At 38.0% G+C, this 19,667-nt stretch overlaps 2 protein-coding genes across 2 annotated transcripts; both read left to right on the forward strand.

Moving 5' to 3' along the window:
* The first annotated feature begins 1,897 nt into the window (after nucleotides 1-1,897).
* On the forward strand, nucleotides 1,898-13,795 carry LOC133990685 (neuropilin and tolloid-like protein 1). Its single transcript, XM_062429081.1, has 10 exons — nucleotides 1,898-1,925; nucleotides 2,122-2,187; nucleotides 2,977-3,111; nucleotides 3,208-3,456; nucleotides 9,131-9,172; nucleotides 9,570-9,697; nucleotides 10,443-10,671; nucleotides 11,279-11,392; nucleotides 11,481-11,625; nucleotides 13,252-13,795. Exons 1-10 carry the CDS (start codon nucleotides 1,898-1,900, stop codon nucleotides 13,793-13,795), a joined length of 1,680 nt encoding a protein of 559 aa, XP_062285065.1.
* Nucleotides 13,796-15,859: 2,064 nt separating this feature from the next.
* On the forward strand, nucleotides 15,860-18,915 carry atpsckmt (fATP synthase c subunit lysine N-methyltransferase). Its single transcript, XM_062429270.1, has 4 exons — nucleotides 15,860-16,285; nucleotides 17,525-17,662; nucleotides 17,917-17,967; nucleotides 18,195-18,915. Exons 1-4 carry the CDS (start codon nucleotides 16,013-16,015, stop codon nucleotides 18,369-18,371), a joined length of 639 nt encoding a protein of 212 aa, XP_062285254.1. The 5' UTR covers nucleotides 15,860-16,012; the 3' UTR covers nucleotides 18,372-18,915.
* Nucleotides 18,916-19,667: the final 752 nt, after the last annotated feature.

Here is a 19,667-nt window from a genome sequence, read left to right on the forward strand (position 1 = left end):
CTTGGAAACTGGTCTGAGTAGTTCACTAGCACATTTTATAAACACAGCTGTATGCCTAATAGGAATTTCTACATGCTATAAAAATTAATTAGCATGTAAGATTTACTTGATTTTGGTGTCAAGTGGGCAGCCAGAATCTCGTCCACTGGAGGAATGTTGGCTGGCCCTGAAGACTCCATATCCTCCAAGACTAATATCTTGGTAAATGGCAATGACAGCAGAGCCTTAGAGGATGTGTAGGACTGTGTGAGCTTATGCACAAATTTGGGGAAAACAGACAATTTGTGTCTCATCACTGCAAGCTGTTGTGGGAGAAAATAATTTCCTGCTCGCCGAATTAGCTGTTGGCAGACAGCCACAGCACTTCAGGGCAGTCAACAGCAGCACATGTCGGTCAAGGCCGGGTTGGTACCATCGGTCTTCAGTGCTTGATCCCCAGCATCTCCTATCCCACATCATTTCCTGCTGATTCATTTTTATTTAGGAATTTTATCAAATAAATCAGCAGCATGGTGACTTATATTTTCTTATTTTCGCCTTTCACTCAAATAAACACAATAAATAACCCCAAAGTTTTTGATTTGAGCTCATAGAAACAATTCTGAAACATTGGCTTGACATGCAAAGTGGACTGTATATTTTACTTTTTTTCCCCTCATGAAAACCATGCCAGTACATAAAGCCAAAGGCCATGCTTATTAATAGTCCAATATGAGCCATATCTTAGCTGAGGTCTTACTGGGTATGTTGGGTTTACATAAAATAATCAGTAATCAAACATTCTGTGTTTGCTGCTATCTACCATAATATAAAAAAGGGTTTGATACCTAATAAATGAATTTAGTTATTCATTACATTATGTATTCACCAAAGTAAACTATTATTTTAACTATTATAGTATTATCATCTTTCTGATGGGATATTCAAGTTTTTCATATTCAACTTGAACATACATAGGCTACATGTAACTGACTCATGCGTAACTAGTAGTGAGGAAGTATGAGGCAACTCAGTAATTATAACATTTACTTTTATGGAAATATTGTACTTTTTTTTACTCTATCATATTTTTCTGTCTGCTGTTATTTTTGCAGATTAAGAATTTACATGCAAAACATGTAAACAACCATAGCCTGCTGCTAATGCTGCCAAACAGCATATAAAGTAATTCAAATTGGCTCCAGCTCAACTAGATACAAGATTCAAATCCTGCTTACATGTTTATGCATCAGCCATAATAAAATATGATGAATAATAATATAACACTGACATGAATCTGCTGAATAATAAGTATTTTGATGATAATGCTAATGCACTTTGACTTAAATTAAAAAAAAAAAAAAAAAAATACTTTTTCTGCGCACAGTCCTAATGCCAAGAATGCATTGTTATAACTTTAATAATGCATACAGATTAAAACATATACACATAAAAAATAATTAAAAATGCATTTTGAACATGACTTTATTGAATTGTAGTTGTGATGATGGTGATGATTGTGTAGCTTTCTGAAGGGGGAATTTGGGCTCTATAATTGAATGATGCGCGCGCACACACGCACAAGAACACGCACAGCAGGGTAGTTGTCGGCACACTTGTGCAGCGGGTCGCAGCTTTGTCAGTGACTGAGTCTTTGGAGAGGATTAATACAGCCTAAAGGTGGAGCAAAAATGTGAAGGTTTGTGTCGGACGGGCGTGTAATCTTTTGAGCTCTTTGAGAGACAGACAGAGATGGAAATGACGAACTCTTTGCTGTCGGACTTGGAGCATTTTGGGAAGAACTGATGAGCTGAAGAATACGTTTTTCCCCTCACTAATGGGACCTGACGGCTCCGTGTAGTTCAGACAATTTAATGGCAATATTAGAGATAGAGCAACTCATCCTCAGGGAACAGAAATGCTGCACAAACTTCTGCTGCCCATCGGTAAGTTTCATGTTTTATAATCTACCTACATATGTTTTTAAACTCAAGTTATTAAATGTGTGTATGAACAGTATATGTTTGTAATCCTATAGTATGCTGGTTGTCCATATTTCGTTTTCATGTGCTTCCAACTACATTATGTGTTGTGTTTTTTCTGACTAATAGCAAAACAATCATCTTTAATCTTCTCTTTCAGCTTTAGCAGCAGTCCTCATCCTACCTGAGCTGTCAGGTGCTACAGCCACCAAAGCAAAAACTCAAGGTATCATCCAGAAATATTGTAACTCTTCGTTAATTATGTAGAGGAACACAGGAGGATGTAGGAAGACTCATTATGAACTACACATTTGTGTATGCCTCCTTTAAATTTGAAAAATGAAACTGATCAGCATTTTTCACTGCTTTGTGGAATTTTTAGAGTAAATATTTATAAATTATTATATAGGAGCAGCCGAGTGGTAAAAGAGCATACCATTTATCCGCATGTCCCTGGTTCGAGTCTGGCAATGGACCTTTGTTGCATGTCATACCCGTTTCTCTCCTCTTGTTTCCTGTGGGCCTCTCTGCCACCAACTGTCAAATAAAGGCAAAAAAGCCCCAAAAAATCAGTAGGTTGTTCAGTAATGAACATAGTGTAAATAATCTAGAATAACATCTTAAGTGCTATTATTCTGTGATATATCAAACTCAAACTGTGTTTTCTAACATAAACCACAACTAATGGGCAAGTTGGACATACTCTCTAGAATCTAGAGTCGTATCTTAAGTGCTCTTATTCTGTGATATATCAAACAGATCAAACTCAAACTGCATTTTCTAGTGTAAGCCATAGCTAATGGGCAAGTTGGACATGCTCTCTCATATTCAGCTGTCTACAATCACACTTTCAAGTCATTTTCAGTCACAAAAGTGAAGATAATTTGCTCAGTTATACTATTTATACAACAACAAATCAACTGCATTTTCAGGGTTTAAAGATAATAATAAAAAGAAAAAATACAAACAGCTTTACAACTTGTGTTGAGCTAAAAACTTTTATCCATCTGCTCAGTGAAGAACAACTCAGGTGTGACACCCGCTGGGCAGTGTGGGACTTGGATAAAGGAGCCTGATGGAGGGTATTTCACCTCACCCAACTTCCCAGAGAAATACCCTGCTGAGAGGGAATGTGTGTACATTATAGAAGGTGAGGCTTTCATCTTTATCTTTTTATACTCTCCACTCCTGCTTCACCTCTTCTACATTTATCTCACCTGCTCTCAACCTCTCCTCCTCCTCTCAGCTGCTCCTCGCCAGTGCATCGACTTGTTTTTCGATGAGAAGTATTCCATCGAGCCGTCCTGGGAGTGCAAGTTTGACCACATTGAGGTCCGCGATGGACCCTTTGGTTTCTCGCCCATCATCGGTCGTTACTGTGGGCAGGAAAGCCCCGCCTATGTCCGCTCCAGTGGGAGGTACCTGTACATTAAGTTTGTGGCTGATGGAGAACTGGAGTCCACTGGTTTCTCTGCCCGCTATAACTTCACACAAGGTGAGTAATGCGTGATGCTGTGTGTCCAACTATCTAGAGAGGACTAATGGTGGGCTATTTTTTAAATTTACAGTGCTAATATTCATGTTAAGACAGCTTTAAAGGTGCACTAGTAAATATTTTTATATCAACAATAGTTCAAATGGCCACATGTGATATAAAAGTGGTGGCTTGTAGTAACAAATGACCACCCGCCTATCCAGTTCGTCGTAGATACTGAGCATGTTAGCATCTTTAGCGTCACTTTAATGTTTTGGTTCAGTCTCAGCCTTGTTTCCGACAGCAACAGGATTTTTTTTTCTGATAAAGCTCTAATAAGTCAGTATATGCTACCTGCCCAGCACCAAATAGAAAAAGTGAGTGAATAAGTGGAGGAGGTGGTGGAGACCCAAACAGAGCTAAAAGGAGAGTGAATATTGGACTTACATTCACATGCTGGCTATATACATGAATCCAAATGATTGACAATTCTGCTCTGTATCTGTCCTATCACTGTCCTGTAAAAATCATGCATTTTCAAACATGTCAACTTTTCATGAGCTAAAAAAAAATGCTGGTTGACCATAAATTTTTTCATCTAGATTGTTTATTTATTAAGACGTAGGAGACATTACTCATATCATAAAGTAATACTATATCTCTCAGTTTATCTGATTTTTTTTCATAACCAAATGTATATATAATACTATAACCTCTCTCTATGGCAAAAAAAAAAGAGGAACATTTTATACATATTTCACATAATTTTGCATCTCTGCTATATTGTTATGCTTATATCATATGTTCATACAGTATGATGTTGATGGTAATACTACACCTTTAAGCCTTCAACTACTTTCCTTGGTGCATTCTCCCAATCCAGTACCCTGCTGTATTAGTTGCCACATGCCAAAACAGTACCTCTCTCACTGGTCATATGGGCCAATCAAAACATACATGAACACACATTTGCAAGCACACTGGACATTTAAATGTCAATTGGCACAATGTAGTATATCACATACATACAGTATACACCTCTGCTGTAGCTGTAGGTCAGCATCTTTCAGAATTTGCGCTTTTAAAAGGAAAGACAGAGTAAAGTGTGTGAGTTATGATTCTTACTCGGGCCACAGAAAAAGCTTGTAATCCTTCAACTCCATTAAATGATCTGCAGCGATGTACAATACAAGCTATTGCTTTATTGTTGTCAAAAATGTGCGTATTGCAACTTTAATAGTGGTCTGGTTGCATGCTGCTGGGGATGTTCTCTCATTTCCATTTGCAGTGCAGGCACACCAGCTGCAGCTGACGGGGGAAGAGGAGGGCAGCATTTCTTCAAACGCACGCACGCATGCACACGCGCACACACACACACACACACACACACACATGGGCACTTGTTTCCTCAGTCACACACACAAGAGTTAATGAAAGCTTGTCTTCAGGGGAATACAGCTTGTCAGTGCTGAGCCGCAGTAGCAGCTTAAGGCAATCGGAGGCCGAGGCTTTATTAACAGCAGATTTTATAGGCCACCTACGCTGACGAGGGGCAGAGATTAATCTGCATCCCCCTGTCCATCCAGCCATCCCGCCACATTTCTTTCTTTCTTTCTTAATATGATTTTGTGCCCCTATATCATCTTTGTTTTCCTCAAGGGATGTTCCAGTTTCAGACTATAAATTTCAGCAAGTCCTTCCCACACACACTAATTGCTGAAGTTGCCGGGGGACTGAGGTCATGTCGGGAGCTCAAAGCTATTTTTCTGAAAGTTTCAGGCACCATTTCTGTATTATTTCATAACATTTTACCTTATATTCACCTAACTTCGCCGTGTCAGCAACTTCTTCAACACACTCTGCAACATACTATAAACTATGCTACGGACTATCCCTTTAAGAAGATACTTTTCATTACTGACAGATCAGGAGACGCTGTTTTCTGTCTGTTTACATCAGATGTAATGAGTCTCTCATGCCAAATGCTAATCTCCTGTCTAATTCCACTCATTGTGGGTGGCAGGAGAGAATTCACATTCAAACATACCCACACAACATTTTCTAAACCTAGAATTTTTAATTACACATTTCATAAACTGAGACTTAACCTTTAAAATATATTTCATATTTTTCATCATCATCAATAAATCCCTTGAAAAGCCCAACCAAGCTATGTGTTACTTTGTAAGGGTGCACTATGCAGCAACATTTGGTTTTGATCCAATATCAAGTAATACAGGACTCAATCACTGATACTTTATTATTAAAAGCAGCTTGTGTACTTAAATGTAGCTGAAATAACAAAATAATTAGGTCTATAATCTATAATACACTTCATATAGCCTAAATATAGGAATCCTATAGACTACCTTCAACAGTTACACACGAATTCAGCCATTTTCATATTTCAGGTTTGAGATTTATTATTTCATTTAGATTGCAAGTTTCAATGGGCTGAATATATCATGTGAATGTCAAAATATAGTCTATATTTAGTCTGCTAGAGTAAAAGCTAATGAATTACAGTTTGAAAATGTAACATGAATCAGTGCTGAAAATCTGATTTGATTGATGTATTAATTTCTGTCTACTGTTTTCTGTATACCTGGATATTTCCTTTCCTCTCTGAAAATACTCTGCCAGTCTCTGTCCCTGTTAAAACTCAGACTTCTCTTTCTCATGGTTTTGTGTGACTTTTGACAAATTGATGGTGTTGCTGCTGTAGCAAACAGACTTCCTATATGACGGCCCCCTTTCATTCAGCCATCACTTCATTCATGTGCTGGAAATGAATGTCTACTTTTCTTACTTGTTGTGACATGGTTTCAAGTATTGTTACCTTACAGAGCAGGAAGCTGTGCACTGATTGGCATATCTTCCTGTATTTCAGTAAATTGTCATACATAGTCAATACACTCACGTACAATATTTAATTTAAGGGCTGGTATGCACAGCCCTTTTTAAAGAATACATGTTGCATTTTTCTCATGTTGCAGTGGTGATCAATTGCATGTGAGTTCTGAGTTAAGGATTCTTCTGTGTTTGGATTCTCAAACTTTGCATATGAACAATTCTTTGTGTGAATTACTGTTGTTGTGTATTTTTGGCTGCATGCAGTGAGAAAAAAGCTATTTTTGCCAACATTGAGGTATAGGGGTGATCATATTGTCAAATCCTCACAAAAAGCTGTTTTAAGAGCAGAAATAGTGAAAAATGAACGGAGATTACAGTTTTACATTCCAGTGCATTTAGCTCTGTTTTAAGTTTTTACTGTTGACAGCAGTGGACATTGTAAAATTCACTTATACAGTAATCAGTTAACATACTAATCATTTTATTTTATTCCACATTAGTTGAGTGGGGGAAAAAATGTTGTGTTACACACATTTTAAGGCTGAACAATATTTGGAGAGGATTTACATACATAAACCATCCTATATCTTTCCTTCATCTATATTTTACTCTTTTTTCCCTCACATGAGCTATAAAGCCTTTGGGAATATATTGTTGTACCACACACACACACACACACACACACACACACATAGGAATGAAACTGAATAATCTGGCCAAGCCTGAAGCAGAAACGGGTAAGGAACACGAGAGGATTAATGAGAGTCCTTGTTGATTTGAGCCTCAATTGAGTTCATCACCTGCTCTTCTTATATCACAACCTCAGACAAATGTGCAGCCGTAATCTTTTTAAAAATTTGAATTGAAAAGTCCTCACTGCCTCCTTGAATACACGTTTGCTTTTACTTGCTTTTATGCTGTTTTCAATTTTATTTTTTAGCCATATTTAATCAATGTATGGATTTTCCTCCAAACAATATGAAAACGGCTGCAGATTTGACATTTTTATCACCAGGTTATCACTGCTGGTGGAACCTAATCTGTCCTGAACTAAGCTGCTATATCTGGATTTATAATCCACCTAGCAAGTAGATTCATCAGCACAAAGGTTTAGGACACAATATCTTTACCATGATGCTAAGTGTGTTTTTTTTCTTTTTCTTTTTTTTTGCAGAAGGGCATCAGGGTTTCAGGGGAGTTTAAATGAGGGTAGGAAATGTGCTGGTACACAGATTATATAAGCCTCAGCTTGCTGTGTTTTTATTTTATTTTACAGTATGTCTTTCATATTGTTATTTTTATTCTGTGGCATTTTTTATTCATTGTACTTAAAAAAAATCTCAGATCATAGATTTTATTTTAATCTCCACCCTTTTCAAAGACAAAATGTGTTATTGTAACTATTGCACGCACACTATTCTAATCCTCCAGATAAGATTAGACGTGTTTAAAAATCTCTGCAGATGAGATTGTTGCATTTTTTACTCTTTTACTTTTCTTGCTGAATCACACCTGTAAATATCTCCAAATATATTTTGAGCATACATTGTAAAATAAACAGTATATCTACAGGGTGCTGTGTAAGTATGGTTACTTAAAGTACATGCAGATACTACATCTGTCTATTTTCTTTTTACCACTGTTGTCGGGCAGAAACCTCATATCTCCATATTTGACCATTTTTATAATTTTTTATAAGTCAATGCTATTGGTCAGCTTTTATGTATTTAACTAATGAAAAGTATTTAAAAAAGAGCGTTTGACTAAATCTGCACCGACAGTGACAATATGTGGAACACATCTCACATACAACGTGTTCCTAAAGTCGCCTTCCACTTAAAAAGGTCTTTTGCTTCCTGTTCCATTAGTTGGATATTTGAGTTTCACTGCGTCTAATGGTATATCCAATATATGACTTACACACGTGTTTTTGACGTGAAATTTGAAGCCTCCGCTTTAAAAACAATGACAAAATGGACCTGAAGTAGGAGACATCTTACATTCAGCAGTTTAACCTCTATATAATATTTGCATATTTATAGATTCTGGATTTTTAATGAGGGAGAATAGTGGATGTTAATTAAGACGTAGTTGATTTTTTTTCTGATGGAAAAACCATATTAGAAACAATTTATTCAGAAAAAACTGAACAACACAGTACAAACAGAGCAGAATGAACAAATGATTCAAAAAGACTGAACTGAAAACAGGGCTTAAATACAGACAGAGTTTATGAGGGGATAGAGAACAGGTGACTCGACAGAGGACTGGCAAGGAGCTCATTGGCCGAGGAAAACTCTGGGAACAAGGCAGGGCTAAAGATGCAGATGTAGGGCGGGTGTGGAGGGGAAAGCAAGCATGGTGACACAGGAGAAAATGCAAAACAGAGCAAATAGAAAACCGAAAACCCAGAAAACACAATGAGGCAGATAATGGTATACATTCTCCTGTACTTCTCTGAAAAACAAAATCAGATAAAAGCCAAATAACAGAAGCCAAAATACTTGTGTTTATAGTAACCTGCCACTGTAAGTACACAACTAGTTTACATCATGTAGAAACCCAACTTATTACCAGACAACCGTGGAAGAAGTCGTAGTGGATAATGTCAACTGGGAACATAAAGCCAAATAAAACCATGACAAGATGAATATTTTATATATCTTAAAAACATGTCTGGAGGGGATTTTGGTGAAATGCATTTTCTTTTCCATACAGGAAACACCCTGGGACTGTTAATTAGGACTCAAGTCCGGTAGCCCATTTTGAATCATGACCCCTATTTGAGGAAACATTTCTTTAAATGTGACATAAATATATTTTTCTTTGTCTTCTGCTTTAGATCCTGAGTTCAAAGAGCTTGGGGAACTTCCAGCACTGCCATGTGAGTATTTTAACTATGTGATCACTACACAATACAATATCAAACAAAGCAGTTCAGCAATTGGTAATTGAAAATACACCTGAACATCATTATGGAGCTGTTAAATTGTTAAATTAAATGCATCGACAGATTAAATTGAGGATATTCTGTGAAGTTAAGAATTACCTAAACATAATTTTATTGGCAACTGCCAACATGCTGACGTGTAAAATAGCAACCAATAGGGAAACAGCTGTTGTGGTGTGAAATACCTAGTATGATATAAATATATTTACCCATTTATTACTGTAATAGTCAAACCAATAAGCAGCAATCACCAAAAGGTTTCAAAAAAAATCCCTACAATTACAAAGTCAGTTAAATTTTATGGACAGAAACCTGCTGCTGTTCTCCACAGATTGTGACTTCGAGCTGGGTGGTCCGGAGGGTTTTGTGGAATCAGCGCAGATAGCCAGAGAGGCCCGAGCCCTGCAGACTGAGGCTGTGGACTGCAGGTGGTACATCAGGGCTCCACCAAGAGCTAGGGTCTGTATATGTCAAACTGTTGTTGATCTTGCTGTTTGCTGGTTACTGTTACTCGTAGTAGTAGTAACTTTAAAATACACACATTTTTGAAAGAACTGATGAATGATGAAATGCTGGTATATCCTTCTCAAGACAACCTTAAAGGATCTAACACTTAGCAACAACATCTCTAGATTATAAAAACATAGGATTGTTGGGTAATATATTTCTATGTTCTTATATGGTCTTTTTTTCTTATATATAAACCAGTAACATTCACTTTTTATACAAGAGATCTGCTTTTGACATTTGTAAGAAAGAAAAATGTTTTCCCGCCTTTTTTACCGTTCAGGCCAGTGCTATACTTCTTCTTGCATTTTTTTCTAATAATCTCCTTCTCAAAAATTGCTGATTTCCAAAGATTTTAGATTATCCTTTCGGCATAGGAGTGGCTACACATTCTTATTTTCTCATCTGACAGGTAACCCAGAGGCCTACAAAAAGGCAATAGTAATATTAGCTAAAGTGCTAAAGTGTTAGCATGAGGCTAATAATTTAGTGGTGATAGTTTTGCTGAATTAGTACAAACTAATTCACTTGGTACATTCTTTTAAAAATGAAAGTAAAATAGAACATAAAAAGAAGGAATTAGAAGTAGAAAGAAAAACAAGTATGACACATGAGCCAGGATGAGTAAATGTCACCACACCCCGATATCTTCACCGCACTTTAACTTGATTGTACTCATCCTTTCATCCCCACACAGGTCTACATGCGTTTTCTGGAGTATGAGATGCACAACTCGAACGAGTGCAAGCGTAACTTTGTTGCCATCTATGATGGCAGCAGTTCAGTGGAGCACCTGAAAAATAAGTTCTGCTCGACGGTGGCCAACGATGTCATGCTGGTGTCCTCTGTGGGAGTGGTGAGGATGTGGGCGGATGAGGGAAGCAGGAAAAGCAGATTTAAGATCCTCTTCACAACCTTCCATGAACGTGAGTGAATAGTTGTCAATTCCTGTTCTGTTTACCTGACTGAGGGAAAGCTCTTTTTAACAGGTGTGTATCTGTAAAGTGTAGAATAAACAATAATAAAATGATAGTACCTCCTATTGTTACTTCCCTTTTACTTATGGCTGCTATATTGGGACTTGAAAAGGGGTTAGTTAAAGAACATGTATTAATCCAAATAAGCTAAATATAAGGACACTGACTGTAGTAGTATTGTAGGGATGAGCCCATGAGCATTATTAACCAACTCTGCAGTTTTTTCAACTTTTAACAAATTTTATTTTGCTTTCAGCTTGTTCTGCCACCTCCAAAGTTGCCAGACAATATTGGATTTTAAGACAATATGATTGCAAATGTTATATTTGGTGCCATCTGGTGGTAACATTTGTGTCCAACAATTAATCTTTTAAAACAAAACTATTTGTGCATTCATAGATTCTGGATTTTTCAGAGACAGACAGGGAGTAGATGTGCTTATAAGAATCTATTGTTATGGAAAAACCACATTCGACACAAATTATTAGTCAAAAGTGGAATATTTTTCAGTTTAGTGTATACAACAGCTGCATGACTCTTGTCTTTTATTTTTCAGCTCCATGTGAAAGAGACACTTTCTTTTGCCATAGCAACATGTGCATCAACCAAACCCTGGTATGCAATGGTATCCAGAACTGTGTTTACCCGTGGGATGAGAATCACTGCAAAGGTACCCTGACACACAGGCTGAGAAACTCATCACCAGCTAAGTATTTGCAACAAACCTGAAGTTCTTTCTATGTTGTGTCCCCAATTAGAGAAGAGGAAAGCCAGCATCCTTGACACTCTGGATCACACTAACCTCACTATTATTGGAGTCACCTGTGGCCTGGTTGTCATCTTACTCGTCATCTCAGTCATCATCCAGGTCAAACAGCCTCGCAAGAAATACATCATCCGCAGGTTGGATCATCTCAAAAGTTTACTTAAAATTAAATTATTATCTTATCATTAAATACTTTAAACACTGTAGCTAACAATACCTTTTTAGTGAGTTTCTCATTCATATAGTAGAGTAAGATAGGAAAGAATGCATGATGGAAAACAAAACGCATTGCTATGCGTAAATAATGCTGGCCTTCAGTTTTTAATACAGTAGGTTTTGGGTTGGCTTATGAAATGGTCCAAAATGAGGAAAACCTTAACTGAAGTCAGTAGAAAAATGCTGATGTTAACATTTGGCATGTAGTACTCACGATAAAGATTGGAATGGTACATCCCTTGCCGAAATCTGCACTAATCAATATCTTTATAGACAGAAATGATCAAATAACTGTATGTTATCTGTATGTTACCCTGTGAATTATTTCAGACATGTACCCCTTTACATTAATCTGATGGAAAGCATGTCAGTTTTGAATCTGAATAAACACCTTGGTCACTTTTACATAAATGTCACAACAGCAATCTTATGTCAGACCTAGTAAGATTTCCGTATCACTTTTAACACGACACAAGTCTGCACTCAGTTCCTTCGGACTAAATTAAAGGCTGTAGAAGAAACTAATCAAACATGCAAGGAGAGAGATTAAATGTGTCTCTCTCCGCTTTCTGAGTAACTGTAATCACTATAATACATCAGTTTAATGAGCTGTGAGCCAGTTTTAAGTTGATGGGGAAGTTGTTTGTGAGCAGATGTCCTGCCATTCACTGCTTGTGTGCTGTTGGATCATTAATCAAGGATTCCATGGCAAAATACGTTTTGAGATCCATCAGTGATGCAACCCATGAAATAACATTTTCAGTTTTATCTAAATGCTTCGAGTGTAATACTTTTACATAAAGAATTAAAACCTGACCCTGTGAATTTTTTCAGAGTTTGGTTTTTAGGTCATTATTTTGGTTTTAAGGCCACAAACTTTGCTCTCATCAACTTCATTTCCAGCATCTGCAGCTAACTGATTTCACACAGACAAAAAAAGCAACTATAGAAAAAAGGATTCTGATTTGAGAATTAGAATTTATTCTGAACTCAAATACAGTAAAATACTGTTGAACTCCAACCTTACTCTTACACAAATGTCAGGAAAAAGTCACCTCTGTCGAAAATTTTAAGTGTTAGTTTGTTTCACTAGCAAGAACCACGCCAACAACAAGATGCACTTAAACACTTTATAAGGAAAAAATGATTGATGAGCATTTTTCTTTATGGTTCTTCATGGCTCTTCACTTGCTGACTGCGTTGTGGGGAGGCTTATAGGAAGTCCGCCATAGCTACTGGGTAGTGAGGACCCCATCCCCTAACCCTAACCCTAACCTTTGCTGAATGAGCCTCACTAAAAATGACCTTTATTAAAGTTCATTATTCTCAGTGATGCAGGTTTAAGCAGCACATAATTGGCAGGTCTGTGTGAGTATGTTGTTATTTTAGTTTTTGTGCTGATACATTGCATTAGTACATAACATATTTCTCACTATTTGGGGTACTGAAGAATAAACTCTTAAATTAGTGGACTTAGTAATAGTTTGACAAGTTGTCTTTGCTTTTTTGTGCTTGTCTCTCTGACCCTTTCCTCTATGTGTCCTCAGAGATGACTTCGACCCTGCCCTCCTCCACCCCGGCTTTGAGCCCCCCCACTACGAGCTCTGCACTCTGCGCAGGGCTCCATCCGGCGACCTGACAGACGCAGCCATGGCCGAAGACTTCGAGAAGTTTCACAAGCTCCGCCGCTCCTCCTCCAAATGCATCCGTGAGCACCACTGTGGCTCGCACCACGGGAGCATGCATGGCAGTGTCCACGGTAGCCGCAGCAACCTGAGCATGAGAGAGGCTACCATTGTATCGGATGGTGTGGGGATGGTGCCTCCGCCGCCGCCGCCCCCAATGATGATGAGCCAGCAGTCTCCACGCCTCTCCCATCACGTTACCCCAGCCAGTCGAAGGAGCATCCTGGTAATGAAACATAGCTATTCTCAGGATGGGGGAGAGGGGTACAGAGCGGAGGAGGAGGATGATTTGATGATGGACGATGGTCCCACCACCAGCAGGCACCACATTCACCACCATCAGATCCCTCACGGCACGGCAGGGCTGGACCACACTGTCCACCGTACACTGTCTAATGACTTCTAATGTAAGGCCACATGCTTATCAAAAAGCTGTGTATGAATCAAGACATGAATGTAACTGTACTCAAACTGACTGAAGGAGTAAATAGACGGGATAATGATTTGATGAAAGGATGAAAGAGTAGCATAACCTCAGTTTTTGATCTATTGCGCCTAACTCCTCTCCTCTTTGTAAACCCTTTTTAAAAATGAGATCTTAGTTTAAATGATACACATGAAGCTGATCTTTACAGCTCATGTTACAGTTTCTTGGTCCCATATATTCCAAGTGAAGTGCAGGTTTGACACTGTACGAGCAGAAATGGTGGAGAAGAGCTTGTGAAACATGTACTCAGCCAAAGAGTTTAAAAGCAGCTGTGACACATCTGCTATGATAATGTGATATAATGGGATGGATGTGTCAGGGAAGTGAGCGTTCCTACTCATTCTAACACATCACACTTCTCTTTTGTTCCTCATTTAGCCTGAAATGATAACTCTGGGTTAGACTATATTCATGAGTGCATCATATTTGAGGTTGTGAATGGATGATGCGTTGCTGTGTTTCTTGTAACAGTACGCTTGGACGTGCACCACCAAAGAGAGAAAGTTGTAAAAATACTCAACGTCATTGTCCTTCTACACATTATCCACTAAGAGATTTTTCTTGTGTGCTGCTCCAGAATATCAGATATGAAGAATAACTAAACCAGATATAACATGGAAACACTAAATACTGTTATCATACTAGTCAGCACACAAAGAAAATAATGATTTTCAAATATAGGATTGAGGACTTGAAAGGTGTCACATTATTTTGAAGCATATCAACTCTGAAAGGAATTGTGACAGAAACTGGAGCTTACATTTTCTGTCACCCTGTGAATGGATATATTATTTTATTATTTTATTTATTGTTTGGTTTTTTGGGTTATTTTTGGAAGTATTTATGTTAATTTATGTGTGTTTGAGTTTCAGTTCTTGGTTTGTCTTGTGCTGCACCATTTTACTTTTGGCAGAATTATTTTAATTTGGTTGATAATATGCTGTGTCTATTTATTTATTCCATTAAATATAGTTATTTCCCCTTTTCCTTTATTGTGCTCGACTCCATAGTGCTATCATTTTTCATTTTAGTGAGTATCTGTGTATTTATTTGTACTTGCTTTTAATTTATTTTTAAGTACTCGTCCAATCAGGCACTGGTGAGTAAAGCAAACGCCATTTTTATGGCTTGAGAAATGAGCAAACAAAGTCCTGGTCTGTAGTGATCAGGTCTCTGCACTGTCCACTCCTATGTCAGGTGTGTCCAGTAATCATCAGGACTTACTATTCAAAGTAATTGCAATACATTCAAGAACAATGAACACAAGTGCAATAAACTTTCAAAATCAGAATAAGAATAGGATGCAAACTTATATAGCATATAGCATATAGCATTTCATGCTACAGGGAGGCATCCAACCACTCTTTGTGAACATTGTCAGGTACCAGAAACTAGAAACATTGATCATCAGCTTTAATTATTATATATATCAGAGAGAAAGGACATGATGGAGCAAATGGAAAGACTGGGGACATCAGGAGCAGGATTAAATTACATACTGGAGAGTGGTATTGGTGGACTAGGCTGAAGGTGCTTGACCAGATACCTGATGGAAAATGTGTGGCAAACTGGACACTGAAGGAGTCAACTACGTCCAGAAGATGGCAGTATTGCAACCCCATGGATGCCAGCGTTGGTTAAACGTTACAGAAGAAGCAAACAAAAAACAAAAATTTGGTTCAGTGTTTATATAGCTTTCACTTATTTATATTTTTTAAGTGGCAAGTCTGCATTTTTCTAAGGTTTTTATTTTTTACTCATGTTTCTAACAGCAAAATCACAATTCTTCTGCTTATGTATATTTGTTGTTTTTGTGTTTGTTTTTTATTTTATTTCACACCTGCTTTGACAACAAACGTCTGTTTCCCATGCCAGTAAAGCCCCGTTGAATTGAATGTGACTGAACTGAAGCAGCAGCAGCAGCAGCAGCAGCGCGGAACCTTTGTTCTGTTACCCATGCCATGTTGTCCAGTCGGACGTATAACAGCGTTGCAAAGGTCATCATTGGTGCTCGGGCACTACAACTTTTTTAGCATTAGTCACTTTATTGGTTTCAATTCTTTTTTGCAGGTGCAGTGTATTTTACTACCATGTCATTGTATTTATGACAGCTTTAGTTTCCGTAACGCTCTCATCATGTCTAAAGAGGAGGTTATCCTGCAGTCAGCCGCACACAGTGACAGCAGCACCGGCAGGAGCAGCAGTGGAGTCGGTCTGGTGATTACGGGGCTGCTGGGTGGGGCGGTAGTCGGGCTGTACGCCGCCACAGCGCCATTTGTAGCTCCAGCGCTGAGAAAAGTGTGTTTGCCGTTTGTCCCTGCGACCACCGAACAGGTTCAAAACGTCTTCAAGGTGTTGAGAGCCAGAACAGGGACGCTGGCGGACATTGGCAGTGGAGATGGGAGGATAGTAAGTGTTCTGTCTCCTCCTGTCGTTAAAGAATGGAACTGCAACTAAAGATGTTTTTATTTATTTTTTATTTTTTTATTCTTTCTGTCAGTTATTTTCTCGATTAATTGATTAGTTGTTTGAGCCATTAAGTGTTAGTAGGCCCTATATAGGGCGAGGGCGATATGGACAAAATAAAATATAATAAGATAAAGATAAAGAAATGTATTGTCATGGTAAAAAAAACGGGTCAGACAATGCAATTAAATTCTTATTTTGCTGCTCTCCTTACACGCAACATACCCACAACAAACACATAGTAAAACGATGCATACAACAATAATATATTAAAATATAAAAAAAGGTTAAAAAATAAGATAGGTAAGATCAAGAGAAGTGCCAGTTAATGTAAAGTGACTGTGTGCTTTCACAATATTTTAGACCACATACCTCGATATCGATATTGCAACAATATTATAGAGATGACTGTTGATGCTTTCACAAAAATATTTACACTATGACATTTTTTTATAAATAATCATCAGTAATGTGGATAAAAAGGTATATAACAGAACAGCTAGAACAGTCTGGTAAGTTAAGAAAATTATATACTTAACTGTAATGCAGCCTTTAAAACCAGGAAAAGACAACTCTGATGAAATGTCGCGATATTACGATTTTCAGAATCTAAGACGATATCTAGTCTCATATCAGTATAAATATCCATCATATATATGTGTATGTTCTTACCTCTACCATCATCGCTTAGCAACATCTTCAAATTGAATCCCCAAATTCATTGATACTACTCATAATACTGAATGGTTTATTATCTAATTATTTCTTGATGTGTGTGTATATACAGAGTTATCCTGGGTCTTGGTTCAGCTTCAGTGTTGCTTTTCAGACCTTGAGGAACAATAAGTTAGAAACTGTGTTTATTGTTACTGAGCTGCCAACAAAACCCAACGACAGTGTGCTCTGTGAGAGTGACTGACACTGTTACTTTACATTGTACCAAACTGATACTGCAGGTTATTGTCACTTTATCTAAACCTTGTACAAATGAACATCCTTTTTGAATTTCGCTTTTTCTTCTAACATGTTCTCATTATTAGTTTGATATCTTTTCTAGATGTGCGAGAAACACAACTGGAAAAAACTCAAAAGTGTTACCAAACTTGCTTTACATCCACTTGTTGCTGTAGTTGCTTCCGTACTGTTAAAACATTGTATTTTGTTTCTGTCCTCCTCTCGCAGGTGATAGCAGCAGCAAAGCACGGCTTTAAGGCCTCTGGCTTCGAGCTGAACCCCTGGCTGGTGTGCTACTCCCGCTACAAGGCCTGGAGAGAGGGCGTCCACCACTCCACCTCCTTCCACATCTCGGACTTGTGGAAGGTCAGTGACAGCAAGCCCAGTTTTTAGGAACTGAGAAAGATTTAATGAATGAAACACTGCACCCAATGTCTTCTACTCATTATAGACAAAATCAGGCATCACATAGTATAAGAAAATGTTAAATGCATTGCCCTTGTCAACAAGATAGTGAAGTATTTTGCTAAACCTTATATTAACCTTCATGTGCAGCAGTGACTGGTTAACTAAGTGTCATTTCTCTGTCTCATTCCCAATATTTCTCAATCTTTCCCCAGGTCAGTTTTGCACAGTATTCCAATGTTGTCATTTTTGGAGTCCCTCAAATGGTGAGTTCTGCTGTTTGGCCAACAACATCTTGTAGCAGTAGTCGTAGCACTATTAACTCCTGTTTTAATCAATGTCTGCTAAAAATGGACAGGATCAAATCATACAATAGATACATGTATGACTGATCATATATGCATCAAGAGCTGTCGACCTCCACCTGAAAGCCTTAATTTATATTTGGTAAACAGTATCACTCATAATTGTTGCTGTCTGGTTGTATGTACAGATGGACCAGCTGGAGCTGAAGCTGGCAAGCGAGTTACCGAGCACAGCCAAGGTGGTGGCCTGCCGATTTCCCTTCCCCACCTGGGTACCTGAACACACTGCCGGAGAGGGCATAGACACTGTGTGGGTGTACGATGCCAAGACATTTAAATCAGACCAGCAACACGGAACAACATAGAAGACAACATCGGAACATGGGGACATGCCAAATTTACACACATAAATAGACACACTAAGGTGTGGTTAACAGTTCTTGTGATCACACACTGTAGTCTGGGGAGGAACTGACATTTGAAATCCATGCTGTTTCTTTTCTGGACCAGGAGTGGACCTGAAGCATCTCAAAGTTGTATGTTTTTTATGGAAATGTACAGATAAATAGTACACGTCAGCTTGCAAGTGTAAGGTTAAATGTGGCAAGACATTGTACCTGATTGACTCTAGCACTGGTTGTGATGAGAAGAATACAGCCTCCTCCATGTCTGCAGATGTGGGTTGAAAGATGGTACATATTTCATATTTGACATGTGTTTTAAGATGCTTAAATTCCTTATAGGAAAAGGGAACCGGCCATGAATGATTGAAGAACTTGATTAAGTCTTGAAAGTTACATTGCAAGTTGTATTGTTTATACCATGTATATGTGACATTAAATGATTCTTTCTACACTGACAGAGTTGTTTCCAAATGGCTGACAAAGAAGAAGATGGTTTGTAACATTAAAGGACCTGTGTGTAAGATTTAATGGTATCTCGTGGTGACTTTATAGATTGCAGCCAACTGAATATCCCCCCGCCCCCTCTGTTCCAAGTGTGTAAGAGAATGTACAGTGGTTGCAAAATTCATGAAAGTTCTTCACTAGAGCCAGTGTTTGGTTTGTCCATTCTGGGCTACTGTAGAAACATGGCGGTGCAACATGGTGGGCTCCATGTAAAAGGACCTGTTCCATATGTAGATATAAAGGGCTTATTCTATGGTAACAAAAACACAATTATTCTTATTTTCAGGTGATCATACACTGATTAAAACATACTTATGAATATTATATTTCATTTCCGCTAAGTCTGTTTTGCTAGATGCTACAACATTCTACACACTTGCACCTTTAAAGAGAGGAAAACACAACACTATTTTTGGCTTGTGTAGTTAATAAAGCCCCCTTCTACTCAAAAATGTTTTTTTTCTTTTCTTCTTACAGCCAGATATTTGAGCTTCACTGTACAGAATGATATATGTGCAAATTTTGACGCTAGAAGGTTGTTTTCATATCCATCTGCTGAAAGTGGAAAGTTTCCCTGTGCTCACTGAAAACTGGAGTTTAAGGGGTGGGATTACAAGCATGAGTTGTGACATCACAATTAGTTTGAAGCCAACTAGTCCAACATGCAAACTTGAATCCTCCAGTGCTCATTTACTTCATCTTTTGAAATTAACAATATTTGCATAGTAATGGGCTCTGGATTTTCAACTAGGT

Source organism: Scomber scombrus, chromosome 11 (assembly GCF_963691925.1).
Source record: "Scomber scombrus chromosome 11, fScoSco1.1, whole genome shotgun sequence".
In the NCBI taxonomy this organism is placed as follows: Eukaryota; Metazoa; Chordata; class Actinopteri; order Scombriformes; family Scombridae; genus Scomber; species Scomber scombrus.

Excerpts from the sequence above, each read along its gene's own strand:
- LOC133990685 (XM_062429081.1), top strand. The coding sequence starts at position 1,898 with ATGCTGCACAAACTTCTGCTGCCCATCG. Across the intron at positions 9,698-10,442 it reads GGGCTCCACCAAGAGCTAGG|GTCTACATGCGTTTTCTGGA; the intron begins GTCTGTATATGT and ends ATCCCCACACAG. Across the intron at positions 11,626-13,251 it reads AAGAAATACATCATCCGCAG|AGATGACTTCGACCCTGCCC; the intron begins GTTGGATCATCT and ends ATGTGTCCTCAG.
- atpsckmt (XM_062429270.1), top strand. The coding sequence starts at position 16,013 with ATGTCTAAAGAGGAGGTTATCCTGCAGTCAGCCGCACACAGTGACAGC. Across the intron at positions 16,286-17,524 it reads GCAGTGGAGATGGGAGGATA|GTGATAGCAGCAGCAAAGCA; the intron begins GTAAGTGTTCTG and ends CTCCTCTCGCAG. Across the intron at positions 17,663-17,916 it reads ACATCTCGGACTTGTGGAAG|GTCAGTTTTGCACAGTATTC; the intron begins GTCAGTGACAGC and ends ATCTTTCCCCAG.